At 46.0% G+C, this 20,556-nt stretch overlaps 1 protein-coding gene across 3 annotated transcripts in view; it reads left to right on the forward strand.

The window, feature by feature from the left end:
• Positions 1-20,556, forward strand: part of col27a1b (collagen, type XXVII, alpha 1b) — a 660,800-nt gene that overhangs the window by 318,127 nt on the left and 322,117 nt on the right. For all 3 annotated transcript variants that reach the window (XM_048559048.2, XM_059638229.1, XM_048559047.2), the window contains exon 13: positions 5,258-5,311. In XM_048559048.2, coding sequence (XP_048415005.2) covers positions 5,258-5,311 — 54 coding nt within the window. The remainder of the gene's footprint in view (positions 1-5,257; positions 5,312-20,556) is intronic.

Here is a 20,556-nt window from a genome sequence, read left to right on the forward strand (position 1 = left end):
TGATTGTCCCCATCTCTTGTGTTTCTCCGCCTACATTGCTCACATCCTTGGCAGTTCCATGAGCTGCTTGGAGCCCACACTGTGGAATCGTGCACGCACTTTTATTTTTTCATTGACCTTGTGGTGACTCACTTTGGTTTCAGTCATGACCCATTATTGAGAAAACAAAGAGGTGACCACATCAGTTCAACCATAGTCTGCGTCATCACAGAGTGGAGCCAACATTTGCAGCCAAATGGAAGGAAAGGGCAGATGGAAAAATGGAGTCTAGGATTTGGGTGCTTCTTCCCGGAAACAGATACAGCCAATGAAAGCGTAACTTGGCTAGATCATCCCTAAATGGCTCTTGTGTCAGGCGTTGGTGATAAGTTGAGGATAACAGAGATAAGGGCAAGATGTGGGAATTTGGAGCTTTCCAGTCGCAGGGCCAATCAGTGGGTCTTTCCGTATGGCCCTGCGGTTCTCTCTGGTTCCAAAAACCTCCAGACCTAAGATCCTACCCATTCCTCACTGGCCCAGCCTGCCTTAACATGGAGGGATTACAGCCTGAAACATTTTGTAATCATCAGTGACTATCCCTGTGTCAGACTTTATAATGGAGGGAAGGTCATTGATAAAGCAACTTCAAATGCTTTGGCATCAGACATAACCTGAGGACCTCTTGCAGAGATGTTCTAGGCATCTCTCTTTATGTGAGATATATCTTCAACCTGTGGAGAGGTTTACCCCTGATTCTGTTTGATCCCAGTTCTGTGACGATCCCTTGATGGTGGGCTGAGTAATGCAGCCTCAGTGTCACTGTCACCGTATTGCTGGAGTTCAGCTTTTTTGCCCATGTCTGGATCGAGGCTGTAGTGGGATTAGGAGCCGAATAATGAATATATCCGCCCATGCTTCTGAAATATTCTATCCATCCTTTCATTAGTTAGATCTACGTTGCTGGTCTTCGTATGTGCTACATTGTTGCTGACAGAGCAGTCTCTTTAATGAAAGGTAACAGGGAACAGATCCAACACAGTAGCTGTCCTGGTATCACACGGCCTATGGCTGTCTGTGTTCCCAATCTGAAGGGATGTGAGAAGGACGTGACAGTGACCTTCAGCCATCTCCGGCCTCTGCTAACGCAGCCAAAGTGACCAGGGCACACATGCCACTCTGTGAATCATAGTTCCGGAAACTTCTCTTTGCTATCCAGTCAGAGCGATCTTTGAAAATGCCATCCTGTTAAAAACATGGCCGAAACCAAAATCTGCCTCTTCAACTGGTCACCCTTCCCAGCACCTACTTCGCCACTCAGTGGAACTGAGAATTAGGAGAGATGTTTGATGGGTGTACGCCAGCCATTTTAATCTATCGCCTAAAATCTCAATCATACCCAATGAGTGTCGCAAAACCAAAATGGAGGTACAGTCAGACAAAGCTGCATCTCGGTCAGGGCCCATCGTGAACTGTTAACAAACGCCTCACCATCTTGGAAAATGTTGACAAGGCATTTCAAACCACGTAAAAAAAGTCAGTGGGGCAAAGCAAGAACTTGTCCCCAAAACCATGTGAGCTATTGTCCCGGGAACCTCAGTAGAAAGAGGACCTGGATTAGTGATACATTCTCAGCTTGCTTTGTCTACTGCTGTACAGACCGTTCCAGCCTCAGTCAGTCTTTAATACAAGTTTCTTTTTTATTGACCAAAACTGTGTGTTTGAACAAAATGAAAGCATTTGTGGCATTTCAGTCTGCAACAATAATGTTCTCTCAGCTTTCCAAAGCAGAAGGATTGTCAGGAGCAAATGATTCATTCAGCCTCCTTCATGGGATGTGGGAATTCACTGCCACAGAAGGCTGTGGAGGTCAGGCCATTGAGTGTATTTAAGACTGAGTTAGACAGGTTTTTGATGATCAAGATGGTTACGTGGAGAAAGCGGGAGAATGGGGGCGAAGAACTTATCAGCCATGATTGACTAGCAGAACAGACTTGATGGGCCGAAGGGCCTAAGTTCTGCTCCTGTGTCTCATGTCTTATTTGTAGCCTTTGAATTGGTTGACTTTCCCAGCCATTTCAAAGTCAACCCTCATTAGCTGTGAGGCTGGAGTCAAATGTAGGCCAGACCAGGTAAGGATGGCAGTTTCCTTCCCTGAAGGACACGAGTGCAATCCATTCGCTTTTTGTAACAATCTGCTGATAGTTGCCATCACTGAGGTTTATTGATTGAGGGGTGCCCCGGTGGCTCAGTGGTTAGCACTGCTGCTTCACAGTGCCAGGGACGCAAGTTCAGTACCAGTCTCGGGCGACTGTCTGTGTGGAGTTCGTACATTCTCCCCGTGTCTGTGCGGGCTTCCTCCACATGCTCTGGTTTCCTCCCACAGTCCAAAATTATTGCAGGATAGGGTGCATTGACTGTGCTAATTTGCCCATAGTGCCCGGGGCTGTGCAGGCTGGGTGGGTTAGCCATGGGGAATGCAGGTTTACAGGGATGAAGTGGCTGTGGGTAGGATGCCCTTCAGAAAGTCAGTGTGGACTGGATGGGCCGAATGGCTTGATTCCACACTGTCGGGATTCTCCAATTTAGTTAAAATTCTACCAGAAGCCAAGGTGAGATTGAGCCCATGTAGCTGGGCATCTGGATGACGAATCTAGTGATATTGCCACTGCAGCAGTGCCTCCTTGTTATGATGCTAAGTTGATATGCTAGAGTTTTGTAAAACTTTATTTTGCATACTCCAGAAAACTTGACCGGGTAAGATCCTTCTAAGCACAAGTCAGCTTTCCCACAATGGTTCGATGATCATTTCGTCATCAACCACAAAAACTACCTTCTCCAGTTGAATTTAAATTCCTGCAGCCCCCATGATGGGACTTGAACCTGTCTGCAAGGCATTAGGTTGCTGTTTCAGGACTAGTGAGCCCAATGATATTAGCGTCTCGCCAGCCTCAAGTGCTGTTCACCTTGTTCCTGAAAGGGTACTTTTCCTTTGATAGATCATGTGGAGATGCAGCTTAATGTAGTCTTCCACTGGGAGACAGATAGCAAGGGCATTTACCCAGAACACAACAACCAAAAGACTAAAATTGAGCCTTTGTTGGCAAAAAAAACCAGATGCCAATTACTGAGCATCAATCTCCCAAGAATGGCCAAACAGTTCCCCTCAAAAAAATAGCATTCCAGTTATCAGAAACTTAAGCCATGAGGGGAGGTTGAAAAAAGCTGAGTTTATTTTCTTTGAAACAGGAGACTTTGAGGCGACCTAATTTAAGGCTCTCAGAACTATGACGGAAATTGATTAATAGGCTTCAGGCAAAAATGCGTGGTTTTGTGGCCAGATTAAGTGGGTCGCATTTCATATTATTATGATGGAATGTAAGAGAACCAAAGGGAATCTTTGAATTGGTCACCCAACCCTAAAAGGGGAAATTCCACACCTACCCAATGTTACCACAGGATGGGGTGAAGCTGGTTCATTTGTGGCCCAGTGCATAGTGTTACTGTGCCAACATTCACAGCCAGCCACAGCACTGGTAGCCATGAAGGATGTGTTCATGACACAGGCAGGGACAGGCTGATTACCGATGGAAGGTTCTCGAGAAACTCAGCAGGCCTGGCAGCATCAGTGGAGAAAGTTAATGTTTCAAGCCCAGTATGGAAAACTCTTTGGAATTCATTCACGCGGCACCTCTGGCTAAGCCAGCATACCCTTCCCACTTGCCCAGAGGGTCTGGAGTCACATGTAGGCCAGACCAGGTAAAGATGGTAGTTTCCTTTCCGAAAGGACATTAGTGAACCAGATGGGGTTTTTCTAACAATTGACAATGGATTCACGGTCATCATTAAACTCTTAATTGCGGTTCATTATTGAATTCAAATTCCACCACCTGCCATGGTGGGATTCAAACCCAGGTCCCCAGAACACCAGAAATAACACAGTGTGGTACTGGAGGAACACAGCAGGCCAGGCAGCATCAGAGGAGCAGGAAAACTGGTGTTTCGGGTTGGGACCCTTCCTCAGAAATTGTCCAGACCTGAAACGTTGGCTTTCCTGCTCCTCTGATGCTGCTTGGCCTGCTGTGTTCATCCAGCTCCACACCTTGTTATCTCAGATTCTCCAGCATCGGCAGTTCCTCCGACCTCTAACCCCCAGCTGGGTCTCTGGATGAATGGCCTGGTGATAACACCAGTCGGCCACTGTCTACCCTATAAGCTCTAATTGTTTCAAAGCGGGGTCAACGGGCAAAATTTATACTGCCCCCCCGACCTCCATGACAGCTACGCTGGCTCATGTCTTATTGGAGGTGTACATCGAGTATCGGAGTTCCCTTCGGTGCCACATCAGGCAAGAAACATTAACTCTGTTCCTCTCTCCACAGATGGTTCCAGACCCACTGAGTTTCTTCAGCATTCTCTGATTTCATTGCAGCTCCCCAACATCCTGAGTATTTTGCTCTTGATCAATCTGTAAATCTTTCTGGTGCACCTGTGGCAGGCAGTAAGCAGGGAGTGTTCCTGGCTAGCTAGTACGCTTGGTAGCCTTAGCCCAACAGCCTGCCTGTGTATAAAGACTCTGTGTGGACGTTCTCACCCAGAACAAACAGCATCCTCATTCCAAGAGACCACCCCAGACATTGGTAAAGCAATGTTCTATTTCTGAAGGAAGTGCAGTTAAGGTTTATCAGGCTGATTCTTAGATGGCAGGACTGATGTATGAAAACAGACTGGAGTTTAGAAGAATGAAGGGTTGGGAAGAGGATGTTTCATGGAAACCAACAAACTTCAAAGTAGACAGCAAAGATCCTCCCGATAGCCTGGGAGTCCAGGGTCACAGTTCAAGGACTGAGCTGAGGAGAAATGTCTTCACTCAGAGAGTGGGGAGCCTGTGGCATTCTCTGCCACAGAAAGCAGTTGAGGGCACAACATTGGCTATTTTCAAGAAGGAGTTGGATACAATCCTTGGGGCTAAAGGTACAGTGGGAACTGGGGGCGGAGTTGGATGATCAGCCCATGGTCACATTGAAAGGCTGAGCAGGCTCAAAGGGCTGAATGGCCTACTCCTGCTGCTATTTTCCATGTTTCTGTGAAACTGTTTTAATAATCCCATCAGCAAACCCACTACTTTGCATTACCCTGCCTTGGAGAAGCAGAGAGCACGCAGCTGGCCCGGAAATATCTGGAATGTCATTGTTGATTTTTCAGCCAAACGTGATTCTGCATCATTTAGTAAAACTGTTTTTCTATTTTTGTGCTGACCACATATTTCTCCTCTCCACAGGGATTTCCCGGAAACTTTGGAGAGAGGGGATCACCTGGTGTAGATGGAAGTCCAGTAAGTTGACATCTATCTCTTATCATGTTGGTGGAACGCTTCAGTCTTCTCCTCCAACTATTTCTCTTTATTATTTGAGAAGAATTAATTTCAACATTTTTCGGATTAAATTGAGGAAAGGTTTCTTTGCTCAAAGAAATGCTGCGGTTCAGAGGGATTTGGGTGGCATTTGTCCAAAGAGAAACATAGAATTAGTGTGAAAAAGGAAAGAATTAATAAAGCAAATGGGATGTTGGCCTTTATAGCAAAGCGATTGGAGGGGTGAAGAGGTTTTGCTACAGTTGTACCAGTCCTTCCATGTCTGGAATATTGTGTTCAGTTTTTGATTCTGTGTTTAAGGAAGGCCGCACTTGCCTTGGAGATAGCGTAGCCAAGCTTCAGGAAGCTGGGAGCTGGAATGAGAAGATTAACCTGGGATGAGAGGCTGAGTAAATTAGACCTATTCTCTCCAGACTATTGAAGGAAGAGATTTGATCCAATTGAAACATTCCAAAAGGAGTCGATTAGGTGGACATTTTCCCCTGGTTGGGGAATCCAAAACATGGGAGCACAGTCTGAGGAAAGAGCTGAACATTTAGGACTGAGATGAGAAAAAATGTCCTTGCTCAAAGGATTGGGAATCTTTGGAATTCTGCACCCTATGTGGAATGCTCTGTCAGGAATTGGGTGGAGGCACGTTTCACTGTGGGGGGGCATTAGGTGATTGCTTGACTAGAAGCAGTGTGCAGGTATATGGAGAAAAGATAGGAGGTTGGCATGAGGGGATAGAAATGGGACAGGTATAATCAGTTGAATGGCCTCTTTCTGTGCCATAACAATTCTGAGATTATATTTTGTTCCCCTTGCAATAAACAGCATTCTACTTGCCCAATCATTTGCTGAATCTGCATACTAAATCTTGTGATTCATGGACCAGAACTCCCAGATCCCTCTGTATGTCGGATTTATAGAATCATAAAATGCCTACAGTGTGGTAACAACAGGCCATTCAGCCCAACAAGTGCACACCACCCCTCTGAAGAGCATCCCACCCAGACCCAGCCCCCGACCCTTTCCCTGTAACCCTGCATTTCCCATGGCTAATCCACCTAATTTACATATCCCTGGACTCTAGGGGTGATTTAACATGGCTAACCCACCTAACCTGCACATCTTTGGACTGTGGGAGGAAACTGGAGCACCCAGAGGAAACCCACGCAGACACGGGGAGAATGTGCAAACTCCACGCAGACAGCTGCCCGAGGGTGGGATCGAACCCCCGTCCCTGCCGCTGTGAGGCAACAGTGTTAACTGCTGAATCCTTTAATGAAGTGAAGAGAGTCCCACAGTCTCTGTTCATTTCATTAATAAATCAGAATGCTACAATAGAGTTAAGGCTGATGATCAGTCACTCAGATGATTCCTGGTATGAAGAGATCATCTTATCAGCAAAAGCTAACCAGGGTAGGACTCTACTCATTGAAATTTAGAAAAATGAGAGGTGATCTCATTGAAACTTGTAGCATTCTGAGGGGCTTTGACAGGGCCACTGCTGGGAGGATGTTTCCCCTCGAACCGGAGAGCATAGGCACAGAATAAAGGGGTGCCAATTTAAGACTGAGATGAGGAAAAATGTCTCTCTCAGCGGGTTGGGAAACATTGCCACAGAGAGCTATGGGGGCGAAGTCCTTGTGTATATTTATGGCTGAGATAGATTCCTGATCAGGAAGGATATCAAGCATTAAGGGGAAAAGACAGGAAAATGGACTTGAGGAATGATGTCAGATCAGCCATGATCCTATTGATTGGTGGAGCAAGCTTGAGGGGCTGAATGGCCTGTTCCTGTTTCTTATGGTTGAGTATGGTGAAGAAGACTATTTTCGGTGTGCTTATTTTCCTCACATCAGAGCTGTGATGGTTTTGAACCACCTCTTTACTTCCTCTGTGGTCATCAGAGATGTCTGTTTTTCCCATCCTTCAAGATATATGAGGGTGTCAGTCTGCCTGTGTACATGTTCTTATCTAATAGTTCTTCATACTCCAGCTGACCTGATGTGACCAACTGGACTGAGACTGTGCAGTCAAAGAGAGGCTACCGTTTACTTTGAGATGAATGCATGATCAACAGTGTTTCCTTTCCATGGGAAATGTTAATCGGTAAATTACTGAGATCAGCCTAAATTACTTTGGCTTGTTGCAGACTTCATTTACCACAGCAAGTGACTTAGATTTGTTTATTTTCTCTGTAATGTACAAATCATACCCAAAAACAAGGAAACACAGTAAATTTCATCACTTTCCACGTGTAAAACTTATGGTTAAAATAATATTAATATTTTTAACATTTATTTATGACTAGCACTCTGCCCTTTCAGTTGATTTATGCCGTGTAAAATGCATTTGTCAATGTAAGTGTATCAATCTGATTGAATACATTTAGATTTTGTTTGTGTGTTGATGACATAATGACCCATGCTACACAGGGCAGCATTGTGTGCACAATAATGGGATGGATGGGTCAACTTGCAGTGTGTAAAATTATGTATAAGGTCTTTAGGACCCTTGAACAGCCAGTGTCAAGGATCCACGCCTCATTGGGCTTAAATAGCACGGTGTGGGCAGAGCTAAGGTAGAAGAAAGAAGCAGTCTGATTTGGATAAGTAGTAGAGTTTATGGAATAATCTTTTAATAATGTAACAGTAAGATTAGAGCCTGGTATGTCGCTGATTGCCATATGCAATAAATTGTGTTAGTGAAGAAGTTCAAACCTGAAGGCAGTTGTTGCCTTCTCTTCCATCAATCTACCTTGAATCCAAACTCTTTAACGAGAGCACAGCCAAAGGCCAGCTTCTGTACCTACTTCCCAGTATCCCCAATTGTCCTCTAAAACCTTTACTTGGAATCACAGCACAGATGGGGGCTTTTCAGACCTATCCACACTGGCTCTCTGCAAGAGCAATTTACCTAGTCTCACTCTCTCGCCTTTTCCCCTTGGCTCTGTAATTCTTTTCTCCCCTAAGTGATTGCCCGTTTGCTTTTTCTGACAGCTGTAGTTAAATCTCCCTCCATCACAGCGTCAGGGAGTGTGCATTCCAGAAACTAAACATGCATTGTGTTCGCTTAAAAGTATCCAGCCAATGATTGGGTTGTAAAATCATAATTTTAGAGCAAGGATATATTGCCTTTCTGTGCTTTGAGAAGGCTGGAAAACAGGACAGTGTACAGTTGCACTTGCAACAGGGAGTTACTGAACACCCTGACATTTTTAGTGTTGTGAATATCTGTATATAAACAGAAGAATTTGCCGCACATGAAAAATGAATGAAATATAATATCTCATTGGCAACATTCATCCACCAATAAGTCTAATTTATTTCAATGAGATCTTATTTAATGTTGAAACATTTCCTTCAAATTATTGGCAGTGACCCATATTTTTCTGTTTGATAGCTTTGTAATGTTAGTGGAGTATTTTATGAAAATTCTTGTTCCAAACATGGATTTATTCATTTATCCATGTCTCACTGTAGTCTTACTGGGGTTATTGGAATTGGCTGTTTTTTTCTCTCCGCTTTTTGTCAAATTTCCCTCAGTCCGTTCATTATAAACAAACTTACTTCTCAAGAACCGACCAAAAAGAAAAAGACTAATTTGCTGTGTTGCAGCTTGGAATCCCAAATGCACTCGCTCATGCTTATTCATTAATAAGACAGACAAAAGCAGGCAGTTTGGCAGAAATATTATGATGGAAAAATGTAGACAGGGACAACAATTCTGGAGATCAAAGTCCGCACCACAAGGGTGAAGAGTTATTTCTGACTGTGCTTTTGATTTTGTTTTCCACAGAGCAATGGTTGATTCTTGATTCAATAGCTTGCGTTAGAATTTTTTTTAAGAGTCTCCAGCTTTTTTGTCTGTCTGTCTCATGGAGCGCGATGTTGAGAGAAGCATCTGGTTTACAGGCTTCCAGATGCCTCAGAGTGTCCACTCACAGGTCTCGAACAATCTCTAGCTGGACTAATCCAAAGGCTCTTGTTAGCCAGGTTGTCCTCAACTCCTAGAGCCTGTTTGCCTCATAAAGTATCCTCCACACTGCGCTGAAGTGTAACATAATCTTGTACAACAAGCACAGAAGTTGCTGGAAAGGCTCAGCAGGTCTGGCAGCATCTGTGAAGAAAAACAATCCTAGTTAACTTTTCGGGTCTGGTAACCCTTCCTCAGAACAGTTCAGAATGTACCAGTTGATCTCCAGCTTATGAAACTTTCCAGGTGCTTTTAAATGAACAACTGTGTCCATCATCCATTCTCCAGTTTATAAATCCAAAAGGAAAAGCTGACCAGGTAACAGTTTCTCCTACACTTGCTCCAATCAAATCTTTCTGGTCGCCTCATTACAGGAAGGACGTGGAAGCTTTAGAGAAAGTGTAGAGGAGATTTACCAGGATGCTGCCTGGACTGGAGGGCAGGTCTTATGAGGAAAGGTTTGAGGGAGCTAGGGCTTTTCGCATTACAGCGAAGAAGGATGAGAGGTAACTTAATAGAGGTGTACAAGATGATGAGAGGCATAGATAGAGTGGATAGTCAGAGACTTTTTCCCAGGACGGAAATGACTGTTATGAGGGGGCATAATTTTAAGGTGATTGGAGGAAGATATAGGGGAGATATCAGAGGTAGGTTCTTCACACAGAGGTAGTGGAGTCAGATACTTTAGAGACGTTTAAGCGACTCTTGGATAGGCACATGGAGGATAGTAAAATGTGGGCTTTGCAGGGTAGATTGATATTAGTAGGATACTATGTTGGCACAACATCATGGGCCGAAGGGCCTGTACTGTGCTGTATTGCTCTATGTTCATTGCTTTTCTTTCAATCCAGTTAATTCTAAGCATCTCCCACCACGCTCACATTTCAAAAGCTGATGCTGGCCTGTCATCCTCAATCTTGCATCCACCTTCCATCCATAGATTGCACCTCTCCCCACAAGTGATTGTAATAGACTCTACTAACATAGGGAAAGATGTGCCAAGAGGCTGATTTTTAAAAAAAAATTTTCAGGCCATAAGCATATTGTTTTGTTTCACCACCTGGTCTGGGTTAGGCCAGGTTAAGGAGTGAAGCATCACAGTGAACCAGAGGGAGAGTGAACCTTTCAGTGACGACAATCATGCACCTGAATTACCTTTCAATTTGCAGATTGGCATCACAAGACACAGCATGACTCAAACATTATGCCTCGTGGAGAAACGCAGTCTTTCTTTTCTGTAAAATCGTAGGCCACAGTGGAGTTTCGCACCATTAATGTTTGCACATTGGTGGTATGCGTGTCAAATCATAGCTTTATTTTAAATTCTCTTTTTATTGACTCAAAGGATGTGGACATCACTGACCAGGCAGCAGTTATTGCCCATCCCTAATTGCCCAGAGGGCAATTAAGAGTCAACCCCATAGCTGTGGGTCTGGGGTCACATGTAGGCCAGACCAGGTAAGGCTGTCAGTTTCCTTCCCTAAAGGACATGAGTGAACCAGATGGGCTTTTCCAACAATGGGTTCATGGTCATCGTTTGTTTTCTATTGAATTCAGATTCCACCAGCTGCCATGGCAGGATTTGAACCTGGTTTCCCAGATCATGAGATGAAAGTTGATACATATCAATGTGTCCAGGCTCCGTGGTTTCCTGACCAATTCCTCTCTGTTCTGTATGTGTGTAGTTTCTCTGATTCACTGAGAGTGGGATATTGGGCATGAGGAGTAGGGCTAATGGGATTTACCCCATCCACCATGGAGTTTTAAAGCGGTGATGTTGATTAGTTCTGAGGAAGGGTCACTGGACCCGAAACGTTAACTCTGTTTTCTCCTCCACAGATGCCTCCAGAACTGCTGAGCTTTTCCAGCAACTTTGTTTCTGTTGTTGATGTTGATTGGTTCCCCATGTTAAAACCCATGTGGAAACCAGGTTAAGAAGGTTTGGTGTCTGTACCTGGGGGCAGGTGTTTGGATCCTGTAACTAGAGGATCTGGGAACAGGTTTGCCTGTACCTGGGGGCAGGTGTTTGGATCCTGTAACAGGAGGGATTGGGGACAGGTTTGGTGCCTCTACCTGAGGGCAGGTGTTTGGATCCTGTAACTGGAGGGGCTGGGGACAGGTTTGCCTGTACCGGGGGGCAGGTGTTTGGATCCTGTAACTGGAGGGGCTGGGGGCAGGTTTGCCTGTACCGGGGGGCAGGTGTTTGGATCCTGTAACTGGAGGGGCTGGGGGCAGGTTTGGTGCCTGTACCTGGGGGCAGGTGTTTGAATCCTGTAACTGGAGGGGCTGGGGACAGGTTTGCCTCTACCTGAGGGCAGGTGTTTGGATCCTGTAACTGGAGGGGCTGGGGACAGGTTTGCCTGTACCGGGGGGCAGGTGTTTGGATCCTGTAACTGGAGGGGCTGGGGGCAGGTTTGGTGCCTGTACCTGGGGGCAGGTGTTTGAATCCTGTAACTGGAGGGGCTGGGGACAGGTTTGATGCCTGTACCTGGGGGCAGGTGTTTGGATCCTGTAACAGGAGGGGGTGGGGACAGGTTTGGTGCCTGTACCTGGGGGCAGGTGTTTGGATCCTGTAACTGGAGGGGCTGGGGGCAGGTTTGGTGCCTGTACCTGGGGGCAAGTTTTGGATCCTGTAACAGGAGGGGCTGGGGACAGGTTTGCCTGTACCTGGGGGCAGGTGTTTGGATCCTGTAACAGGAGGGGCTGGGGACAGGTTTGGTGCCTGTACCTGGGGGCAGGTGTTTGGATCCTGTAACAGGAGGGGGTGGGGACAGGTTTGGTGCCTGTACCTGGGGGCAGGTGTTTGGATCCTGTAACTGGAGGGGCTGGGGGCAGGTTTGGTGCCTGTACCTGGGGGCAGGTGTTTGGATCCTGTAACTGGAGGGGCTGGGGGCAGGTTTGGTGCCTGTACCTGGGGGCAGGTATTTGGATCCTGTAACAGGAGGGGCTGGGGACAGGTTTGCCTGTACCTGGGGGCAGGTGTTTGAATCCTGTAACTGGAGGGGCTGGGGACAGGTTTGATGCCTGTACCTGGGGGCAGGCGTTTGAATCCTGTAACAGGAGGGGCTGGGGACAGGTTTGCCTGTACCTGGGGGCAGATGTTTGGATCCTGTAACAGGAGGGGCTGGGGACAGGTTTGGTGCCTGTACCTGGGGGCAGGTGTTTGGATCCTGTAACAGGAGGGGGTGGGGACAGGTTTGGTGCCTGTACCTGGGGGCAGGTGTTTGGATCCTGTAACTGGAGGGGCTGGGGGCAGGTTTGGTGCCTGTACCTGGGGGCAAGTTTTGGATCCTGTAACAGGAGGGGCTGGGGACAGGTTTGCCTGTACCTGGGGGCAGGTGTTTGGATCCTGTAACTGGAGGGGCTGGGGACAGGTTTGGTGCCTGTACCTGGGGGCAGGTGTTTGGATCCTGTAACTGGAGGGGCTGGGGACAGACTTGGTGCCTGTACCTGGGGGCAGGTGTTTGGACCCTGTAACTGGAGGGGCTGGGGACAGGTTTGGTGGTCAGTCAGAGTTTAGGAGATTGGGATTGTTGTAGATAACCTTAGTAAATTGGAGCAGGAGTAAGCCATATGGCCCTTCAGTATCTTCATGGCTGATCTTCCAATGCAGTGCCCTGTTCCCACTCTCTGGCTATAACCTCTGATCCTTTACCTCTAAAAACTATATCTAACCCCTTCCTAGAAACATTCAATGTTTTGCCATCAACCAGCTTCTGTGTGTGTGTGTGTGTCTGTGTGTGTGTGTGTGTGTGTGTGTGTATGTGTATCTGTTTGTGTGTGTGTGTGTGTGTGTGTGTGTGTGTGTGTGTGTGTGTGTGCGCGTGTGTGTGCAAACCACAAGCCTGTTGGACATCGCCACAAAATAGTGGTCATAATTTTGATGGGTCAGTGATGGGTTAATTGGCTACAAAATCACATGAACACGTAGCACCGAGATATTGATCACGCTAGTGAAATATACAGACCAATTATGGATTGCCACTTTCTCCCGAGCCAGTAAACAGCCGTCAGTTACTAAGAGACAAGCATTAATATTGCAACTCCAACTATTTCGGAATGGATAATTTCTTAAATACTTGCAGTTACTGTTTACATTTTAAAGCTTAATTTGTACTGATTTAATAAACAACAAAAACATAAATAAATCAAAGCCAAAGCAAATAAACTCACCCACACACTTGTCTCTCGGAGTTGCCAAAGGCCACGATCAAATGCTCTTCATAAGGCCTGTCCCGGCACGTGGTGTTGTAGACTTTCTGTGCATTTTTGTGTGTGTGCATATGTATATGTGTGTGCTGTGACATATGTGTGTATGTGGATGTGACTTTGTATGTGTGTGCATGTGTGGCGTGTGTGTGAATATTTGTGTCTGTGTGTATGAGTGTGTGTGAGTGTGCATATGTGTTTAAGTCTGAGTGTGTATATATGAGTGTATGTATGTGTGTGTGAGTATGTGTGTATATGTGAGTGTGTCTATGAATGTGTGTCTGTGAATGTGTGCATATGTGAGTGAGTGTGCGTGTGTATGAGTGTGTGCATATGTGTGTGTGTGTGTGTGTGTGTATGATGTGTCACTGTGTTTGTGTGTGTGTGTGTGTGTTTGTGTGTGTGTGTGTGTGTGTGATGTGTCACTGTGTTTGTGTGTGTGTGTGTATGATGTGTGACTATCTGAGTGAGTGTGTGAATGGTGTGTATGTGTGTGTGTTTGTGTATACTTGAATGTGTGTGTGTGTGAATGTGTGTATATGTGAGTGTGAGTCTGTGTGTGCAGGTGTATGATCTGTCATTGTATTTGTGAGTGTGTGTGTGTATGTGCATGTGTGTGTATGAGTGTTTGTGTGTGTGTGTGTGTGAGACAGTAAGAGTGTATAACGTGTCAGTGTGTATGACTGCGGGTGTATATGAGTTGTGGAAGCACTTTTTCTCTGTTAAAAGAAACAGCGATGTTTATTCCGTCCATTCGATGGCCTTTGACTGAGGTAACCACATCTATTTGTTCAAACTGTAAGCAGCAAGTGTCCTTTCCTGGTTCCCTTTGACCGTCTTATATAAATATAAATCTTAACGTTGTTGCTGGCGATGGGGTTAGGGGTCATGTTCTGGAAGAGAGTGCACTACTCCTTCAGATGCCGTATATGGTATGATGGGCTGTTGTCCACTCTCAGACTTGGTTGGCAGACTGTTCGCTCAGTTATCTCCTTGGCACAAGCCTGGTGGTACAGGATGTTGTTGGCTCAGCCTTCACAGCAGCTGTTGGTAGCTGTTCGCTTGCTAGGTGCTAATATATTGATGGCTTCATGTGGTGTCTAACCAGTTCTCTCTCTCTCTCTCGCTCTTTAATGGAGAGAGACAGAGAGATGTCTCTCGGGGTCGCGGGGGTGGGGTCATTCGTGAATTGTGAAGAGCTGCCTTTCACTTTTTTTTGGCTGTTCATCTTTGGTTTGGCGAAAAGGCCTAAATTTGTATGGGGCCCTGCAGAGAAACTGGAAGGGACCTCAGAAGGTTATTGTTGGTTAGAACCAGTAGACAGTCTCACAGGTGACCGATGGTATCGATTACTCAGCAGGAGCAAGTAGCCAAATCAGTTCCAACAAAGTGTCTTCCTTTTTAATTCATTCACGGGATGAGGGCATCACTGACTGGGCCGGCATTTATTGACCAGAGGGCACTTAAGAGCCTGGAGTCACATGTAGGGCAGAGCAGGTAAGAATGGCAGTTTCCTTCCCTAAAGGACACCAGTGAAGCAATTTTTTTCTTACTTCCAGATTTTTATTTTAATTGAATTCAAATTCCATCGTCTGCCGTGGTGGGATTCGAACCTGGGTCCCCAGAACATTACCTGGGTTAACAGTCCAGCAATAATACCACTAGGTCAACGCCTCCCCTCATGAAGGAGAGGTGAGAGCTCCCACCCCTCTAACTGAGTGGGCATCCCGCCCAGAGTGTGGTACATTCTCCGGGTGGACTACATGCTGCGAAGACTAGGCACTGCGGTAGGGAAGGTTATGCCCTCAGCCCCAACTCTAGGTTTTGTTTTTCCAGCACTGGTTTCAGGGTCACCATCACTGAGAGTGGCTTTCAAAGCCAGACTGTGGTCACTGAGACTTGGTCCCAACAGTTTAATGAGGCTGACACCTCCAGAGCCTGGCGGCCCTGAATTCCAAGCCAGTGATGTTCCCAGTCCACCAGCAGCTCCCGAAAGTGCGAGAGGCACTAGTCAGATGGTTGTTGGAAAGACTGGCAGAGACTTTGATGGGCCGACTAGCCTTTACTGTGCTGAACTCCTGCATGATTCTGTCAAATTGGTGAGATGTGGCCTCACAGGGTAGGGAGAAGCAAAGACAGAAATTGCTGGAGAAACTCGGCAGGTCTGTGGAGTGAGAAGCAGAGCGAACTTTAACTTTGCTTTTTCTCCATAGATGCTGCAGAACTGTTGGCTTCTTGAGCAGTTTCTGTTTTTGTTTAGATCCTGTTAAAGGAAGGATATTATTAAGTGGGAGAGGGTTCAAAAGGGATTTATGGAATGTTGCCATGCACCGAGGGAACAAGTTATAGAGAGAGGCTGGGAGTTTTCTTAGTGGTGCATGGGGTTGAGGGATGACCTTACAGTGGCTTACAAAATCATGAGGGCCATAGATAAGGTGAAAAGCAAAGGATTTTAGGGGGCACATTTTTTAAGGTGAGAGGAAAAAGATTTAATGAAAAGATGAGGGGCAATTTTTTCTTTGCAGAGTGGTTCGTGTATGGAATGAACCTCCAGGGGAAGTGGTGGATGTGGATACACTCACAATGTTTAAAAGACATTTGGATAAGTGCGTGAATTAAAAAATGTTTGGAGGGATATGGTCCTGGAGGGACTAAATTGACTCAGCAACAGCGATTATCTCAAATATCACTAAACCTGATTCACTGCCACGGAGAATATCAATGAATACGTAACAAAGACCAGTTTAACAACTCTACACTTGCCCCCACACCTCCTCCCTCAGCCCTAACCCAGGCCCCAAAATGACTTTCCATATTAAGCAGAGGTTCACCTGCACATCTGCCAATGTGGTATACTGTATCCATTTTACCAGGTGTGGCTTCCTCTACATTGGGGAAACCAAGCGGAGGCTTGGGGACCGCTTTGAAGAACACCTCCGCTCGGTTCACAATAAACAACTGCACCTCCCAGTCGCAAACCATTTCCACTCCCCCTCCCATTCTTTAGATGACATGTCCATCATGGGCCTCCTGCAGTGCCACAATGATGCCACCCGAAGGTTGCAGGAACAGCAACTCATATTCCACTTGGGAACCCTGCAGCCCAATGGTATCAATGTGGACTTCACCAGCTTCAAAATCTCCCCTTCCCCCACCGCATCCCAAAACCAGCCCAGTTCGTCCCCTCCCACCACTGCATCACACAACCAGCCCAGCTCTTCCCCTCCACCCACTGCATCCCAAAACCAGCCCAGCCTGTCTCTGCCTCCCTAACCTGTTCTTCCTCTCATCCATCCCTTCCTCAAGCCGCACCTCCATTTCCTATCTACTAACCTCATCCCACCTCCTTGACCTGCCCGTCTTCCCTGGATAGACCTATCCCCTCCCTACCTCCCCACCTATACTCTCCTCTCCACCTATCTTCTCTCCATCTTCGGTCCGCCTCCCCCTCTCTCCCTATTTATTCCAGAACCCTCACCCCACCCCCCTCTCCGAAGAAGGGTCTAGGCCCGAAACGTCAGCTTTTGTGCTCCTGAGATGCTGCTGGGCCTGCTGTGTTCATCCAGCCTCACACTTTATTATCCAGTTTAACAACTCCCCTGGTGCTTTGTGTGTTCTCCAACAAGTTTTTTTTTATTGGGAATTGCTGCACTTGAATGAGAGGAGATGCCTCAATATTGATTGTGACATCTCACAAAGTTTATGCAGGATTTTTGTTCTTGAATGGTCAAAAATTCAAAAGAAAACTGACTCTTCAGCTTCCAGATAAAAGCAGAGTACTGTACTGCAGAAACCTGAAATAAAAACAGAGAACGCTGGAGAAACTCAGCAGGTTTGGCAGTGTCTGTGAAGCCAGAAACAGAGTCAATGTTTCAAGTCCAATGTGACACTTTAGAATTTCCATTCAATTTCTCCCTCCACAGATGCTGCTGAGTTTCCCCAGGAATTTCTGCCTCTTTTCTCCAGCTACAACATTATGTCTAGTTGACTATTTTACCTAAATTTCACTCTATCTTAAAATAAAACAACCACAGACACTGAAGATGAGCAACAGAGTCATACAGCACAGAAACAGACCCTTCAGCCCAACCAGTCTAGCCGACCGGAATCCCAAACTAAAGTAGTCCCACATGCCTGCGTTTCGCACATTTCCCTCCAAACCTTTCCTAGCTATGAACTTATCCAAATATCTTTTAACTGTTCTGAACACCACTTCCTCTGGAAGTTCATTCCACACATGACCCACTCTCTGTGTAAAAAAGTTGCACCTCATATCCTTTGTAAATCTTTCTCCTCTCACCTTAAAAATGTGCCCCCCCCGGTCTTATACTAATCTCGATTTGATTTTTATGAACTTTTCATTTCAAGCGGGAGTCTTTTCTAAATGGGAAGACCTGCGAAGATCACTTCCCTTGTCTCTGTCGGCGCACAGCTTCAAGGATAAATGACTGACACAGACAAAGCAGAGAATAGCTCTTTGCACTCTGCTCCCTGAGTCTCCATACTGTGATTTTTTACATTTGATTTATTATTGTCACGTGTACCTTGGTGCAGTGAAAAGTTTTGTTTTGCGTGCAGCTCAGGCAGATCGAACCACGCAACGTGCATTTGGGTAATAAAACTGCCTGGCCGTGTTCCACAGTCTGTGCAGACTGTCCCTGCTCGGCTCCATTCTGCAGCTCCATCTGTGAGTTATTGCCTGGATGTACTGTGCTTGGAATAACACCACGATGTTGCATTCTAGCGAATGTGACACTCAAGCTGAGCAGGAACTCGACCGCATTTGGTGTTTTGCAACCGCACCGCTTGGGAGTGTGGAGTGCCCATCTCTCGCTGAGAAATAAGGACTTCAGCCTTGAGGGCGATATCAATCTAGAGAACGTCCAGCTCTCAGCCCTGCTGCAGGTCTACCCTCCCTGCTTCCTCGATCAATGTTCAATATGGCAGCAATCTGGACACTGCACCAGCCACTCCTTATGTTGTTGTTGCTGGTTTTAAACACGCAAGGATCTGTTTGATAAATGGGCATTTGTTCTTTGCTTTCAACCAAACTGCCAAACCACAAATATTGCTTCTAGGCTTCCAACAGTAATGAAGCATTTGGTAGGTTTTAATTTGTTTGCTTAAGAAAGTGTGAATGCAGATCGAATGAAAATTGAATAAGCTGTACATTAGCTGGAAAACTGGTGCTTTGTGGTCTCGAAGCAACATTTTTCTGAACAACACTTGCATTGATGCGCTCGCTACGGCGCTCCAAGATTTCATTTCCTGTTTACAGTCGTGCAGCTAATTTTGTGCTTCGGATTCTTGTCCTTTTGATAGAGGCATAAAATCTTCAGCTTCTTCAGCTCTTAAGCCTCAGCTGCTCCTGTGTCAGGAAAGAAAAGAGCCATAGACCAGAGGTTACAGTTTGTTGCAAGTGAAATAATCCTGGACTGGGTGCATGGCAGCCTTTTATTTGCTTCTCTGGCATGAGTACTAACTGCTTAGAGCACAGAACAGCACAGCGCAGGAACAGGCCCTTCGGCCCACCACGCCTGTACCAACCACGATGCCATTCTTAACTAATCCCATCTGCCTGCCCGTGATCTGTATCCCTCTGTTCCCTGCCAGTTCATGTGCCTGTCTACATGCCTCTTCAACATTCCTATTATGTCTGCATCTACCACCTCCCCTGGCAGCGTGTTCCAGGCACCTACTACCCTCTGTGTAAAAACACTTAGCTCAAACAAGTCCTTTAAACGTTCCCCCTTGAGAAACAGATGGATTGATACCAGGGTCAGAAGGGTCACAGAGAAAGTGGTAGAGGCAGGTAAAGTTACAACATTTAAGAGACATTTAGGCACACACATGGATAGGAAAGGTTTGGAGGGGTATGGATCGAATGCGGGCAAATGGGACTTGATTAGTTTGGGAACTGGGGTTGGTATAGATGAGTTAGGCTGAAGAGTCTGTTTCCAAGCTGAATGACTCAATGACTGTATAATTCTTCTTATTCGTTTTGTGGAATGTGAGCGGGCCAGCATTTCTTACCCATCCCTAGTTGCCCCCTTGGGAATGTTGGGGTGAGCTGCCTCTTGAACCGCTGCAGTCCATGACCCCAGATGCCCTCAGGGAGAGGATTCCAGGATTTTGACCCAGCGACACTAAATGAACAGCGATATATTTCCAAGACAGGTTGGTGAGTGGCTTGGCGGGGACTTTACAGGGAATGGTGATCCTGTGTATCTGCTGCCCTTGTCCTTTGAGATGGAAGTGGTTGTGGGTTTGGAAGGTGGTGTCTGAGGATCTTTGGAGAGATTCTACAGTGCATCATGTAGATAGTACACACTGCTGCAAATGGTCAAGACTTTATTGTGAATGGGAATAGGTGACATTTACAAGTTTATACCTCACCTGGCAAAGTTAGCATATGGGATGATTTGAAACAGACGCAGAAATCTGGAGAAACTCAGCAGGTGGGCAGCATCCTTGGCGAGAGAAAGAAAGTAGATTAGCATTTTGAGTCCAGTATGACTCTACTTGAAACTGTTCTGAAGTGGAGTCATTCTGGACTCGAAACGATAACTATGATAAATGTTAAATCCTTCATTTTAATCTCCCTCTAAACTGATGGCATGGTAATTGGCCAGAATAGACACACACACACTCACAAACAGACACACAGACACATGCACACACTGACACACACACATGCACTCACACACACACATGCATGTGCACGTGCACACACAAGCGCACATACACACGCATACATGTATTTACACTCACACACACATTTTAACTAGCATATACACAAACAAGATACACACACCCACACACACATTAACACACACTTACAGACATGCGTACACACAGACATACACAAACTCATTCACACACACATTAACACACAAACACATTAACACACATGTTAACACACACACGTATACACACATGCATACACACAGTGGGTTTGCAGTTTGGTGAAGTTATATATTTTTGAGGGAGGTGAAAAGTTTGCTTGGAACTGTAAGGAGATGACATTGCAGGCA

Source organism: Stegostoma tigrinum, chromosome 29 (assembly GCF_030684315.1).
Source record: "Stegostoma tigrinum isolate sSteTig4 chromosome 29, sSteTig4.hap1, whole genome shotgun sequence".
NCBI lineage: Eukaryota > Metazoa > Chordata > Chondrichthyes > Orectolobiformes > Stegostomatidae > Stegostoma > Stegostoma tigrinum.